Below are 15,533 nucleotides of genomic sequence, written 5' to 3'. Positions count from 1 at the left end.
ACAATTCTAACAATATGAAATAATATTGGTCTATTTAGCGTACTATTTGGATTTATCGTTATTTTCTAAACACGTTTTATATATGTATATAAAAATATTTACAAATATCAAACAATGAGACTAAATAAATATAAAATACTCATCAATTATAAAAAATATCTTTAATAAGTTTCACAAATACAATCCATCATTAATGTCGAAACCATTTTTTAGAAGGAAAAAGGGGATTGACTTTTAAAACCAAAATGTGAAGTCGCCACCATGTTTAGGTGTGATTGGACCACCTAATAAAGCATTTTAAAACAATTTTGGTCTACGTGAATTTAAAAATGGGTTCGGAAGCCTGTTACGTATGAGGAAGGATTAGCATCCTCACTATGCCCAACAAACTGGTACCAGATTAATTAAATGTTGTCCTTGTGTCTAAGGTCTTTTCAAACAATTTGAAATATGGTTCCTTTTAAAACATTTGAGTAGTTTAAGCTAGTTGTCAAACTTTTTTGTTTCAAAGGTATAAAGCATCACATCCAGCACGATATGACATGATCCTTTCCACTTTTGAGAACACGATCGAGTTTTGACTTCCAAAAGCTTTTAGGTCAAAAATTGCAAAAGGGTGTCCAAATATTTAGTCCAACAAAAAATCGAAACCTAGCACGGTAGGGCACGATTTCTCGAATTTCTAAATACTGAACATTGCCTTATTTTAAGATTTTTAAAAGATTTATAAACTCAAAACATATTAATTTTATTTGAAATACAATGGAATAGTCGATTTTAAAGAGTTGAGAATTATAAAGCAACATTTTGTAAACCAAAAGATAAATAATTAGCATGGGATAATATACACACATAAAATACAATGTTCATGAAAGAAGATAATATGACCTTTTTAACTAATAAAACAAGCAATTAAATATAATTAATCCAAAATATAACCAAATTCACATAAAATACAACAATTGATTTGATAATACATAAAAATGAATAAATAATATACAATAATAATGTATAAAATAATATGAAAAATAAGATGCAACACATATACAAAGCAATATGGATACTAAGAGCCAATATAGTACAAAAAATTTAAAACTATAAAAAAAATTACAAATGAATAATGCATGCTAGGGTTTGAAATGATTCACGTATATAAAAATAAAACTAAGAATGTGCAAATGAATATTAAAATAAATATTGTGAAAGAAGAAATTTGAAGCAAATAACATACAATATATATATATATATATATATATATATATATATATATATATATAAAAGGTAATAATATACATGCAACAATAAAAAGACAATGTAACAATATATAATGAAAATATAATAAAATAAAGAACAATATACATGAAGAAATAACAAACCAATATATAATAAAGTAATATGTACATGTAAGGATCTTAAATAACAAAGAAATAATAAAATATGTCTTTTATAAAATAAACCATATACATAATAAATTTGAAGGTAAATACAAATAAACAGATTTAAAAGAAATTATATAAAATAACATGGAATTAACAATGTATATAGAATAAAACCAATTTTCATACAAATTATACTTTAATAATATATATACATAAGGGTAGTTAAATTAAATATTATGGAACAATTTCAAACAATATGATAATATAGAATATCTTAAAATAATAACTATATAATTAAACAAATAAGGAAAAAATGTAGGTGAAATACTAGATTGAATTGAAGTAAAAAAATGATTAGAGCAATTCAAAATATATATATGTTTAAATAATTTTTAAAGAAATGAATATTAAAAAGATATATATATGTTGAGATGATAGAAAAACTTAATTGAAGTAAAATCAAACTTAAAAAATTAATTAATAAATAAATAAACTATTGAAATAATAACTGAATCACAGTACGCGCGAACGCTCAGGGATCAAAACTGAAAATAATCCAGATCCCAAACATGACGCCTAAGTGCATACCTAATTGCAAAGTCACGCAAACTATAGGGAAAAATTGAAACAAAATAAAATATAAATAAGGATCAACGAAAAGTTTGCGCAAAGACGAAGGACTTGACGCAAAAATTTACCATCCGAAACACCAAGGCGCGGATCCAGCCTATGGATCGGGCTTGCGCGCGAGTCTTCCCCCCCTCTACACCGCACCGTTTTAGTTTGCAATCAAAATTAAAGAAAAAAATAGAATGGCAACCTGCCATTTTCACAAAAAACAAATCAGATCCCTAATGTTAGGGCTTCAACTTGGAGACACCGCTGAACCACCATCAAACTTGGTGGCCGACCATGCGCAGAAGAAACACAAGCAGAGGCTAGAGGTAAGTACTCCCCTTTTTTTATTCATTTCATGCAAAATATAAGAGAAAAGAAAAGGGAAAAAAATATTCAAAAAGGAAAAAAGAAGATCTGAAAACTACAGAAAGAAACTCGAATCACCTCTTTTATTTTTTTTATTTGCTTTTTCAATATGCGTGTATATTTCTGGGAAAAGAAGATCCCATTTACATCGTTTTCGTTCGGTTTTATAGTCGAAAAATAAGTAAATAAAATAAATAAATAAAATCTTTGTTGTAATCTGTTATTATTTGCTTTCAATAGTTGTTTGCTATTTTCTGTTATTCTCTTCTCGCAGGTGTGGAGGCCGTGGTGCTGCTAACATGGCCAGGCCGTTCGTGGGCGTGTTGATGCGGAGCGTGAAGCAACGTCGCGCGTGGAAGCTGGCACGAAGGCAGCAGCGGCACAAGGGGGAAAGGGATCCCTAGGGTTCTGAAAATATTAAACTTTGGGCCTGGGCTAGTTTTTTTTGTTATTGGGTCATTTAATTTGTATTTTGGGCCTTGTTATTTTGAATTTTGGGTTTGGATATTATTATGGATATTGGACTTTAATTTTGGTTTTTTTAGTTTATTTTGTTTATTTTAGTTTTTGGTATAAGCCCGGACAAAAATTGGGCCTTACAATTAAACAAACCAAAAATAAACAAACAAAAAAAGTTATTTCATAAATTAAATAATAAGATCATCTTATACTATGCATATAATAACTCATAATTAAATAAATTCAAAAGAAATAATAAAAATTTAAAATTAATCGATCTGTATGAGCGAAATCAACCAGCATTGTTGATACCGACCGAAAATTTCTATCGAAACAAAACTTAAAAGTTTATAATTCTAATTTACTACTGAAACAGAACATTTTGGCCTGTACAAGTAATTAGAAACGAAATTGACTACTATGGTAGCACCTCCCTCCTTTTGCTTGGTCATATTTAGTCTAATAACAATTTCATGGCCGAACCAAAAAAAAAAAAAAAAAAGTCATGGTGCACCCCCTTTGCTACTATCTTATTATAGGGCTACAAAATGAAATCAAAGATGGACAGCGGGTCAAGTTGTGTTCTGCTGGAGAAAATTTCGTGGTAATGATACTAACATGTTTTATTGTAGCTGATTTTGTTTACTTGACTATATTATATTTGGTTTTTCTATCTTCGAGACCAAAAATGGAAATTAAGATGTAAACAAAATCAAATCATAAATTAAAAATTAGATAAATTGATCAATTTGATCCAAAATTAAAAATTTGTTTGATTCGATATATTATATAAAACTGAATATTATTTTTTCATTTTTTAATTGATGAAAGTTGAATTCACCAACCTCGTTTGACCTCTATTCTATCTCTTCATGTGGAACTAATATTTTAATATTTATTACATAAAACCAATACTTCAATATTTCACTAATCATGTGTTGAATTAGTAAACATGATTTTAGGGAAGTTTTATTGCAAATATAAAATTGAATCATGTTAAATCAATTTTTTTCGTACCACATTATAAATATACGATTTTAAGATTCATTCTATTTTGAATAAATAAACAAAGAGTTGGAATATTTTTTTTTGATAAAGTTGTGTCTATCACCCCGATAGGTTACTTTTTCTTTTTCTTTTTTAATCCTTTTATTAAACCCTACTTATAATCATAATAAGATAACTAAAAATAAAAATTGAATTGAATTATTCATCCTTTATTTTATAATATAATACACATTCAAACTTTGGATACGATATTGTTATGAGGGGTGACTACAAACCTCGAACATAAACCCTAAAAGAGACAGGAAGAATATGAGAAAAAAGATATATAGTATATAATCGACTATAATAATTTCCTCTTTTTAATATTTTTTAGGCATAATGATTTTTCCCCTCCAATTTTATCAAAAAAAGGTCATTTTAGTCTTTTTATTTTAAATTTTCACCTCTTTTAGCTATTAAACTTGCATTATTTGTTAAATCACCCAAAAATGGAGAGAAAAATTAACATTTGTTAACTTTGATGACATGATATACACATGGATTGTCACTTGTATGCCATGTTAGTAATTAATTGATTTTTAAATTTTAAAAATATTTTTTATAATTTTATTTTAAATAATTTTTGAATTTTTTGAATTTGAAAAAATTAATTAATTGCTTACGTGGCATTTAAATGGCAATCTACGTCTATGTCACATTAGTAAAGTTTACAAATATTAATTTTTCTATCCACTTTGGAGTGATTTGACTAATAACGTAATCTAAAAATTAAAAAATAAAAATTAAATAAAAAGTTAAAATGATTATTTTTATTTGAAAGCTCACAAGTCTAAGTATCCTATTTGCTAGGTTAATGTCATTATCTTCATGTGAAAATATATGCTAATATTTATTACCTAAAATTAATACTTAAATCTTTTACAATATTTGAATTCAACCCTTAATTTTATACTAAGTATAGTATGAAATTTCCTTTGACCAGTGCGCCTCCTTCATTTTGCTTGGATAATCAAATTAAAGAACTGGGAAGTCAATAGCGACGTTTCTATTCGCCTCCCCACCTTTGAGAAAATGCTATAAATAGACCTAAATCCCTACGTAAAGAGATACCAAGTTAGTTTACAAGCTCATTTAGTTCAAGAGAACATTTCCTTAGAGCATAAAAAAAAAAAGTTAAGAACATGGGTGTCCAAGTTGACATTGAGTTCCCAACCATTGAGTTTAGTCCATCTTATTTGAAGCGAGGAACCGATGGGTGGCACTGTTTGTGCAAAAGGGTTCGAGAGGCTTGCGAGACTTTCGGTTGTTTCGAAGTTGTGTACAAAAAGATATCAGCAAAAGCTCGGGAGGAGACGTTCGGGTTGATGAAAGAACTGGTTGAGGTCCCGGTGGAGAGGAAACAAAAGAACGCTAGTCCCATGCCTTACCATGGTTGGGTTGGACCGTGCAATCAGGTTTCCATGTTGTACGAAGGCTTCGGACTTGGAGATGCCTCCAACTATGACTCCGTTAAAAGCTTTGCTCAACTTATGTGGCCTGATGGTCACCCACATTTTTGGTAATAATATTTTTATTTACCTTTTTAACTTTTAATTTACTTGTTCTAGTCATTCAGATTCGGATCATTTTTGGTTCGGGTTAAGGGAATTCAAGTTATTGACATTTTGTTTTTATCTTTTGTCTCAGTAACACTGTACATACCATGGCAACACAAATAGAGGAGCTGAATAAGTTAATTTGGCTAATGATAATTGATAGTTATGGATTAGGGGAGAAATGGGAGTCCGTGATGATAAACTACAAAACATTAGTGCGGTTTATGAAATATATGGCCCCTCCACCAGGAGAGTATGAGAGAGGACTCTTTGCTCATACTGATAAACCTGTCAGCACAATCATTTGTGATGATCAAATTTCAGGGCTAGAAATTGAGGTCAATGGCCAATGGATCAAGTTGTCTTTATCTCCTTCTTCCTTTTGCTTTGTGGTTGGAGATCCTCTTAAGGTATGTATGCGTATAAATATAGGGGTAATTTTTTTATTTCTAATTTACTCAAAATTTAACATGCATCCATGATCTATGTGAATAGAACATAAAATACTTATTGATGTTGACAACAAATCTCTAGTTCAAACTTTTGAATTTATCTTACTCATAGCAAAAAATAGAGAGAGATATTAGATTAGTGATGTTGAATGTGAATAACTATCATAAAATACTTATTGATGTTGATTATGGAAATTGAAGGCATGGAGTAATGGGAGATTAAAAGCGGTAAATCATAGAGTGATGATGAGCGGAGATAAAGACAGGTATTCTATAGCAACTTTCGCCATTCCAGTCGAAGGCACCATAATCAAGGCACCCAAAGAGCTTATAGATGAGCAACACCCGCAGCTTTACAAGGATTTTGACTTCATGGACTTCTTCCTTTATGCTTTTTCCGACCCAGCAAAACACATCGACTCCGGCGAACAGCTCCATGCCTTTGCTTCCCTCTCACCACCAATTTCTAATTAAAAGCATGCTCGTCTCGTATTGACAAGTAAAAAGCCTGGCTTTGGCTTAAAATTAATTTTAGAAATAACAAATTTGAGTCCTATATTCGGAATTCATTACTATGTTTTAATTTGTTATAATTGTGTAATTGTATTGTGCAAAGGTTATTAAATCTACCATGTCGATTTATTCAAAAAAAAATTCATTATTGAGTGATTTTTGTGTATTGTATTTTATAAATAAGTAATAAAACTTCCTTTATATTACGAAAATCACTCGACAATTGTATTGTTGAAAAGTTATTAAATCTATCATGTCAATTTATTCAAATAAAAGAATCCATTTTCGGATGATTTTTGTGTATCTTATGTCATGAATAAGTAATGGAATTATGATGGGTTAATGTTTGAAGACTATTTTGAATTATAAATTAGAAATTTGAATTTTCCTTGTGTTTATGAGCAAATTTGACTCAGCCGAGAAACACCTAATTTCATGGTAATCATACCAACATGTTTTATTCCATATGTCCTTGTTGAATTATCCACATCATTGTCTTTTTAAGTTATTCTACTATATTAAATATAAAATAATTTACACTATAAAAATTTAAATTAATTATAAATTTAAAAATAAAATTCAATTTCGTTCCCTTTAATTAATCTCAATTTTTAATTTTTATTTTATTAAATGTTCAAACAATTATATTCAAATCAATTACAATTTATAAATATTATAGAACACAATTATCGTCTTAAAATTGAATGTGACAACTTACAACACATAGCTTTACAATTTTCATAACTTCAAATATTAAAACTTTTTATGGTAGGTTTGGTTAAGAATTTTAAAAAAGGTGAAAATTTTAGTTTTAAAATACTATAAATTTTTAAGAGAATTTAAGTTAATGAAATTCAATAATTTTATAAAAATATTTATAAAAAATAATGATATTAAAATAAATAATATAAATATCATTTTATCTATAAAATACATTTTAAATACTATAAAACATAAAAATATATTAAAATTAAATAAATATTATATTTTAAAGTTAATGGTATTTTCATTGTAAGACCACGTCTACTAAATAGGAGGGTTTGGAAAACCACGTCTATTCAAGTGGAATTTGAATAAAAAATTTGAGTTACCCAAAACTTTTGTTTTTTTTTTTTAAACCTTTATAATTCTGTATTGTGTTTATTCAAAAAAATTATATTTTGAAAATTTTTTTAGACTTGTCTAAAGGGTAGGTAGCCTACTTGGCCCCATAGGACTGACTCAACTAGGGCCGGACTTAGACAAGAATTTTTATACTTTGGATTGGCACGATTTAACTCGAATTTAATTTAAATAATAAAAAGTATTTTTAATTAAAATTTAGTTATAAAAATATATAAAGTAGCAACTTGAAAATATAAGTATGATATTTTATTAATTTTTTAATAATAAAATGGGCTTTTTAAACGGCCTGACCCACTTCAAAAATAAGCTTAGGCTTACAAAATATTTTGAAATCAGACATCGACTGAGTCCATAGAGATGTCTATTCTAAATCCTCACCTAAACACACTCTTATTAGACACCTCAGTTGTATAAATATCTTTCCTTGTAAATTACCTCTGTAATTAATTTATTTTAACTTGTAAATTTACAATTATGAGCAATTTTTTAACAAATTATAGTACCTAAAATCGCACTAACTTTTGGCTTTTGGGCTTAAAGAGTAAGCTTACCAGCTCAATCATACATCAAATTCAATTTGACCGAAAGACCTGGGCTTTGAAATTTGAATAAGGAACCTACACTAATATTGGGCCAATTTAACACTAATCTAAATTAATTAATTATCAATTTTAAAATAAAAACTTCAATTTGTTTAAATTTTATTATTAATTAATCCTAAGATTAAGTCAAAATTTCAATTTAGTTCTCAGTATAATATAGAAGCCCAACATCTTCAAATTCAAAGCCCTATCATCATAAAAAAATCAAAATAAAATCCTACTCAATTGCTCTTGTTGAGGTTACTAGTAATAATCTTCTACTGGTAGTAATCTCCTTGGCCATACTAATGGTTTTCGTTTTTATCTTGGTTGTAATATGAGTTCTGATAATATTAGTTACCTTACTCGTAGTTGATCTTGTTAACTTGTATTTTTAGGGTATTTCATACCAGTTAGAATCATAGCTTTTTGTCCAGTTCATACAAACGTCATCAATTGTTACAACAATTTAAGTATGCGAAGTGTAGAACAATACAAGGATGGTGATTCACACCATAGGATGTTGAGAGCTACTAGAGGTGACGTTTTGGAGGTGTTAAATTGTAGTATCTGTGTAGAGTGTTAGCTATATATCTGGTCTTATGTCTCTCTCTCGTTGGAAGAGAGGGTATTTATAGATGAATAAGGGTTTGAAGTGGATCCCTCATAGCATGGTTGCCGTTTTAGTAGAGCTCAATCTAAACCTAGACTAGGGTATAGTTTGAACTTAACCACTTTCGACGTGTGGGGGTGTTCATATATAGCAGGCGTAAGGAACATTCAAGCCTGGGGTTGTAACAAAATTAAAACCAAAGATTCCTTTGTCTTTCATGGTTGAAGATCTTATCATGGTAATGGTACTAACATATTATCTTCTAATTGTCTTTTATGATCAAATATCTTTTCATTATGCTAACATGTTATCTTCTACTTGAACTTGTCTATTTGATTATATCATATTTGTTTTCCCTGATTGTCTACAATGCTATGAAGGCAAATCCGCCGAATTGAATGATCTATTTATTTTGATTGCTTAATGTTTTACGAAAAAGAATATTATAATATTTATTACAAAATTAATACTTAAATTCTTTACAAAATCTATGTCATGATTCTGATAGATGCTTTTTATGGTCTTAGGGAAGTTAATAGATGCTTCTTCGGTTGTTTCTCTTTGTCGCCTTTTAGAACGATGTTATATATATAGAAGTATATTGCTACGTAATGAGAGACCGAGTTATATAATTTACAAGCTAGTTACTTTAAGAATATAAACTTGTTAGAGTATTTTTTAAAAAATCAAGCACATGGGTGTTGATGCTGAACTTGCGATCCCGGTCATTGAGTTTCGGACCGGTTCGCCGGATTTGGAGCGAGGGACCGAAGGATGGCACCATTTGTGCAAGAGGGTTCGAGAGGCTTGCGAGACCTATGGTTGTTTCGAGGTGGTGTACGAAAAGATATCGAGAGAAGTCCGAGAGGAGACGTTTGAGTTGTTGAATGAACTGGTTGACATCCCATTAGAGAGGAAACAATTGAACGTTAATCCCAAGCCTTACCATAGCTATTTTGGACCATGTAGCCAAGCTTGTTTGTATGAGGGCTTCGGCATTGAAGATGCCTCCAACTACGACTCTGTTAACAATTTTGCTCAACTTATGTGGCCAAATGGTCATCCTCGATTTAGGTAATAAAAATTCTTCACCTTCGTATTCTTTTTAGTTAAATATGTGAATTTCATGGGTTGGTTAATCTGATAGGATCAATTTAATTCAAATAATTACTTTTTTTTAAACTTTGAACCAAAATTAATACATTGAAGTATTAACCAAATCAGAACTTATTCAAATTTAATAAAATTGAACCAAATACTGCTTTTATCATATCTGCCTTTTTTGATATAATGCTTAAAATTACCCATAATTCCTCCCTAACCCTTAAATAAGAGGATAATGCGTTTCAACATACTTGAATCTATGTCCTCTTGCACTAGCAACAATGCCAATACCAATCAAGTTAAAACTCAATTAACGGTAAAATGACTTCTTTAAATATTTATTTTTGATAAAATTCAATTAACAAAAGAGTAAATTTATATTTTACCCCAAAATTATCTAGTTCAACTTCGATCTCCCACTATAAAATTTCTAGCTTCATCCTAGCGAATTCAAGTTTCTATCATTTCCATTTAACATATTTGGAATTTAGACTCGTCAAACTACTCAATTTTTGGAACTTTAAAAAAAATTTCTAAATTCAAAATCATTATATATGTCAACTGATTGATATTTTGTCAATTTAAATCTAACAAATCATTATGTATGTCAACTGATCGATCTTTTGTCCCAGCCAAACCATTAACACCATGGTGAAGCAAATGGAGGAGCTAAATAATATAATCTGGTTAATGATTATCGATAGCTATGGATTAAGAGAAAAATGGGAGTCACTAATGATGAGATACAACGTGTTATTGCGGATGATGAAATACATGGCCCCATCATTAGGCGAATATAAGAGAGGATTGCTTGCTCATACAGATAAACCAGCCAGCACAATCATTTGTGATAATCAAATTTCAGGACTAGAAATTGAGGTCAAGGACGATAAATGGATCAAGTTGTCTACATCTCCTAATTCTTTTGTTTTTTTAGTTGGAGATCCTCTTATGGTAAATTTAATTACTTTCATTAACATATATTTTACTTGATTATATCTCTGGTTTAATTTTCAATTAATTTTTCACTGATAGACTATTAAATATTAATCTAGATTTCTCTTTACATTTTTAATGAGAATGATTACAAATTTCTACTTTTAAATTTCCATTTAATATTCTTAATCAAATTATTGTTAGCTATCATAAAATAATTATTGCTGTTGAAAATTGAAGGCATGGAGTAATGGAAGAATGAAAGCATTGAAGCACAGGGTAATGATGAGAGGAGCCAACGATCGATACTCTATAGCAGCCTTCACAATTCCAGTTGAAGGTACCATAATCAAAGCACCTAAAGAGCTTATAGATGATCAACATCCTCAGCTTTTCAAAGACTTTGACTTCATGGACTTCCTTTTTTTTTCCTTTTCCGAGCAAGTAAAGCTCATCGACTCCCCCGACCAGATCTACGCATTTGCTTCTCTCTCACCGCCAATTTCTGATCAAAAGCATGGAAGTTAAAAATCTCGATTTTGATTTTAAATTTAGTGTTGTGGATTGCATCCTTATCTCATAATCCTTGTTTTAATATCGTATTTGTATGTTTTAATTTGTCATAACCGTGTTTAAGGTATTATTTGTTGTAACTTGAAAGTACCTCGCCAATCATATTTGTATGTGATTTTTTTTATATCACTAGGAATTTAAGATTTCTTAAACCAAATACCCCGTTTGCATAATTCATAGTAAGCTTATGTGTGAAATCTGAGTTGTCCTCCGCTCGAGTCATCCATATTATATAAACCATGTTTACATAAATACTTTCTTTATGTATAATTTAGGAGAGAGAAAGAAATGTTACAGATTGAACCCAAATTCTCATATCACACAATAAAATAATAAAAGAGAGATATACGGATAACTCATATGTCCAATCATTTCATCATAAAACATGAGCTAAACTAATAATTCTAATTCAATTGAACATTCCAAATTCAATTAAAATGTTAACACTATTACTTGAGTTAATAAATATAACAAACCGATTCCATTAGTTTTTTTACTTGTTCAACCTATTTCGATTTTTGATTCAATGATGGTTCTAAATAATTCGCTCAAATTCAATGTTTTCGTCAGAATTAATACATTTATCGATTCTCAATTCAACCGATCATATTAATCTATCTAATTCGATTCCAACAAGATTATTGCTTTGAAATCAACAACCACATGGAACAAAACATGCTGCAATCACCAAATACAATTTCACATTCCAACTTTGCAACTCCTGGTCAAAGTAGTTAATCTTCCCACGTTGACACCTACCTATATACAACAAGCTGAGACAAAACATAAGCCATATTCAAACCCCAAAATAAAATCCTTAATATCCGCAACCCTCTATTAAAATAATCTGTAATAGGTCAATTTTGGCTCAACAAAAAAACAAATAAAATAAATAAAACCCAAATTTTAATAGTCCAAGTCCCTTTGTTACAACAGATCCAAAAACAGTTCATGACCCAACAATAAATAAAACCAGACCCAACTTAAGACCTAGCCCAAAAAAATACAAGGCCCAAATGGCCCAAGATAAGGAACAGAAACCCTAAGGTTTCTTCCCCTTGCGCCATAGCCTGCTAGCCTGGAAGCAAGCCTCCACGTCACCACGAACGGCCTCTTCCTCCGTACGGCCATCTCCGCAATAGAACCTACGAGAAGAAACAGCTAAGCAGTACCAATAACAGAAAAATTAGCCAACAAATGTATTGCAAAATCGGAGTTTTTTCCTTTTATTATTTATTCTGTAAATTGGTTATAAAAAGGGCCGAAGGTAATCTGTAAATTTTTATGCACACAAATCAATAGAAAAAATCTAATACAAAAGAAATTTTTGAAAGGTGATTTACTTTTCCTTTTTTTAAATTTGTTATAGTATTTTGTTTTTTTTTCTTCACTGCCCTTCAGGCTTTTATTTTTTTCTTTTCATTTGCAAAGAAGAAAACAAAAAAGGAAAGGGATAAAGGGGAAAGGCTCACCTGAATCGTTGGTACACCGTCAGAGTTTCTCCTCCGTTAAAGCCCAAATCCAACAGAGGTTGAGACTTCCTTCTTTTGATTCCTTGAAGTTAGAGGTGCTAGAACGTTGAACGTGGCTTTAAACGAGTTTGAGTGGGGTGGTCTACCCTCCGTCGGCCACCGTTTGTGGCGGTTGTATGACGGCTAGGGTTTGATCTTTTGAGGATTAGTAAAATGAGGGTTAAAGAGTGGGGGTTAGGGATTTGTTTCAATTTTTGCAGAAAATGGCAGATTGTCATTCAAATGGTTTTTTTAGTTTTAATAATAAATAAAACGGCGTCGTTTAATCCTTGGAACCCAGGTACCGAAACGGCACCATTTCGTGCTGACCCTCGCGCAAACCGACCCGACCCGGGGAGGATCCGCACATTTAACTGATTTTGGTAATTGTGCATTTGGTCCCTCTTTGTTTTGTCGTCATCTGATTGAGTCCTATTTATATTTCTTTTGTATTTCTTAAATTTGTCCTGAAATTTATGCGTTGTTTTAATTGAATCCATTCTTAAATGATGCGTTTAGGAGTTTGGGATAATTTCATCTTTAATCCCAATTGGTTTGCGCGCGTCGTATTTTGGTGCTCGATGTTGTTTTAATAGATTTATTTGTTTATAAATTGTCCTTTTGATTTTATTTTTATTTCAATTGATTTTGCATTGTTCTAGTTTGTTATTTTATACTTTCATTTATTTTTTTATTTTTTTATTTTACAATTTATTTATTTAAAAATTGTAACGCCCTAATTTTTGGGAATTCTGTGAATGTTGGCATAGGTTTAATTATGTTTGTGGGCCTCTAGAAGGCCCAAGCTTAAGATAGAACCCGGTAATTTTAGTTAATTTTTGTTCCATAAGAAAAAGGGAGTGAAATTATGAAATAGGACTTATGTGAAAATGTTTGAAAATGCTATAGGCTAAATTGAGGTGGCCAAATAAATAGGAGTGCAAAATAGGAGGATTTGCATGACAAACCTCCCATTTTACATGAAGTGGCTAGCCATCATGTTGTTGTAGACAATATGAGTACTTGATATCCATAATTTATGGTACAAATTGATACAAATTGATAATGGGTTAGGTAAATGTTCCATGATAATGGATTAGGTAAATATTCCATGATAATGGGTTAGGTAAATGTTTCATGATAATGGTTTAGGTAAATGTTTCATGATAAGAAATTCATGTCTTTTGTATTAAAGAATTAAATGGATGAAATATGAAGTTTTATTAAAAGAAAAAGGGGTGAAAAGAACAAAGTTTTGTCCATCTTTGTTCATCCTAGCCTAAAGTTAGAGAAGAGAAAGGAGAGGAGAAAGCTCTTAAATGTTCGGTCACTTGGGGAAGAAAATTGAAGGTAAGTTCATGGTAGTTTGCTTCTATCTTGATGTTCATGAGTTCTTCTTGATTCTATCTTAACTCTTGAAGCATATTTTGATTTTTAGTTGTGTTGTGAGCATTTAGTCATGAAATAAATGAAGGAAATGGTTGTTGTTTCATGTTCTTTTGATGAAAAATGGAAGATAGGTGAAGTTGAGCCAAACAAATGAGCATGCATGTGCCTTAGATGCTAAAGGGAAAAATCGGCTAACATGTTGTGCTTTAAAATGATGAAATGGAGATTATACTTAAGTAAAATCATAGATATGTGATGATTGATTGGTGATATACATGTTTAAATAACAAGCATGCAAGTTAGGTGTGAAAGAGTGATTTGGTGATAAATCTGCTTGGGACAGCAGCAGTAACGTGACTTTGGAAAATCACCATAAATTGTGGGAGATGAGTTAGAAGCTGCATAAATTATGTAATTAAAGCTTGTTAAGTCTAATTTCAAATGAAATAAACGAGAACATATTTTGAATTCTGTACAATGAGAAATTTGATTCGTAATGAAGAGTGGTCAGATTAGTCAAACAGTGAAACATGGGAAACTTTAAGAAAAATCTGGTATTGATTGGCCATACCAAAAATTCTGAAAATTTTATGGATAAAAGATATATGAGTCTATTTTCAGGAAAAATTAACGGCAATTGATTTGGGGTTTCGTAGCTCCAGTTATAAATAATTTAGTGACTATTGCTCAGGAAGACAGCTTGCAGTGAAATTATGATTATATGGTAAACATTGACAAAAATTTGTTAATGAGTTGCTTATTGTTTTCTTATAAGCTTACTATGATCTGTAGGTGTGGTTGGCCGAATATTGTAAGGATTAATCGTAGTTCGTATTTGAATAGTTAGATTAACGTGTTAGTAATCCAATTGTAGGCAGTTAGTGTGTGGATCTCGTCGACATATCGTCGCAAAGCAGTGTGTAACTAACACCCTCTTTCTTAGTCTGGATCGGCAAAAGTCGAAAAGCCGAAATGCCGAAAATCGGTATTTTGTAGATTTGCGAGTGTGCGAATGCTCGTGAGGTAAATCGATTAATGTTTTTGGTAAGCTGCAAAATTTGGACTGCAAAGTGCATAATTTCTGTGCCCTCGATATTTTGGGCTTAATGAGCCAAAATTGGAATGATGGGCCAATCGGCCCAATTGATAAGAACCCTCGGTAGTGATTCTGTTAGTACGTGAAAAGTAGGAATATGCATGAAAAACCCTAAAAGCAGCTAAATTACTATAATACCCCTATGTATGGAAAATTACTGTTATACCCCTAGGTGCAAAATTACCGAAATACCCCTAGGGTTAAATTGATCTAAA

General features: G+C 30.6%; 2 protein-coding genes and 1 long non-coding RNA gene across 3 annotated transcripts; all 3 read left to right on the top strand.

Moving 5' to 3' along the window:
• The first annotated feature begins 2,045 nt into the window (after positions 1-2,045).
• Positions 2,046-2,907, top strand: LOC128286399 (uncharacterized). The gene is made up of 2 exons (XR_008276940.1): positions 2,046-2,323; positions 2,638-2,907. It is a non-coding gene; the product is annotated as an uncharacterized LOC128286399 (long non-coding RNA).
• Positions 2,908-4,934: 2,027 nt separating this feature from the next.
• LOC108463473 (probable 2-oxoglutarate-dependent dioxygenase AOP1) lies at positions 4,935-6,602 on the top strand. Its single transcript, XM_017763408.2, has 3 exons — positions 4,935-5,388; positions 5,517-5,835; positions 6,079-6,602. The coding sequence occupies exons 1-3, from the start codon at positions 5,012-5,014 to the stop codon at positions 6,349-6,351; spliced, it is 969 nt and encodes a 322-aa protein (XP_017618897.1). The 5' UTR covers positions 4,935-5,011; the 3' UTR covers positions 6,352-6,602.
• A 2,801-nt stretch (positions 6,603-9,403) lies between these two features.
• LOC108462439 (probable 2-oxoglutarate-dependent dioxygenase AOP1) lies at positions 9,404-11,277 on the top strand. The gene is made up of 3 exons (XM_017762385.1): positions 9,404-9,783; positions 10,446-10,767; positions 10,990-11,277. Exons 1-3 carry the CDS (start codon positions 9,404-9,406, stop codon positions 11,275-11,277), a joined length of 990 nt encoding a protein of 329 aa, XP_017617874.1.
• The last annotated feature ends 4,256 nt before the right edge of the window (positions 11,278-15,533 follow it).

This window comes from Gossypium arboreum, chromosome 13, assembly GCF_025698485.1.
Source record: "Gossypium arboreum isolate Shixiya-1 chromosome 13, ASM2569848v2, whole genome shotgun sequence".
Lineage (NCBI taxonomy): Eukaryota > Viridiplantae > Streptophyta > Magnoliopsida > Malvales > Malvaceae > Gossypium > Gossypium arboreum.
The sequence above is the reverse complement of the archived record's forward strand: the minus strand, read 5'-3'. Positions and strand labels throughout refer to the sequence as shown.

Coding starts and splice junctions, on each gene's coding strand:
- LOC108462439 (XM_017762385.1), top strand. CDS start 9,404: ATGGGTGTTGATGCTGAACTTGCGATCCCGGTCATTGAGTTTCGGACC. Junction 9,784..10,445: donor AATGGTCATCCTCGATTTAG/GTAATAAAAATT, acceptor CTTTTGTCCCAG/CCAAACCATTAACACCATGG. Junction 10,768..10,989: donor TAGTTGGAGATCCTCTTATG/GTAAATTTAATT, acceptor TGAAAATTGAAG/GCATGGAGTAATGGAAGAAT.
- LOC108463473 (XM_017763408.2), top strand. CDS start 5,012: ATGGGTGTCCAAGTTGACATTGAGTTCCCAACCATTGAGTTTAGTCCA. Junction 5,389..5,516: donor GATGGTCACCCACATTTTTG/GTAATAATATTT, acceptor CTTTTGTCTCAG/TAACACTGTACATACCATGG. Junction 5,836..6,078: donor TGGTTGGAGATCCTCTTAAG/GTATGTATGCGT, acceptor TGGAAATTGAAG/GCATGGAGTAATGGGAGATT.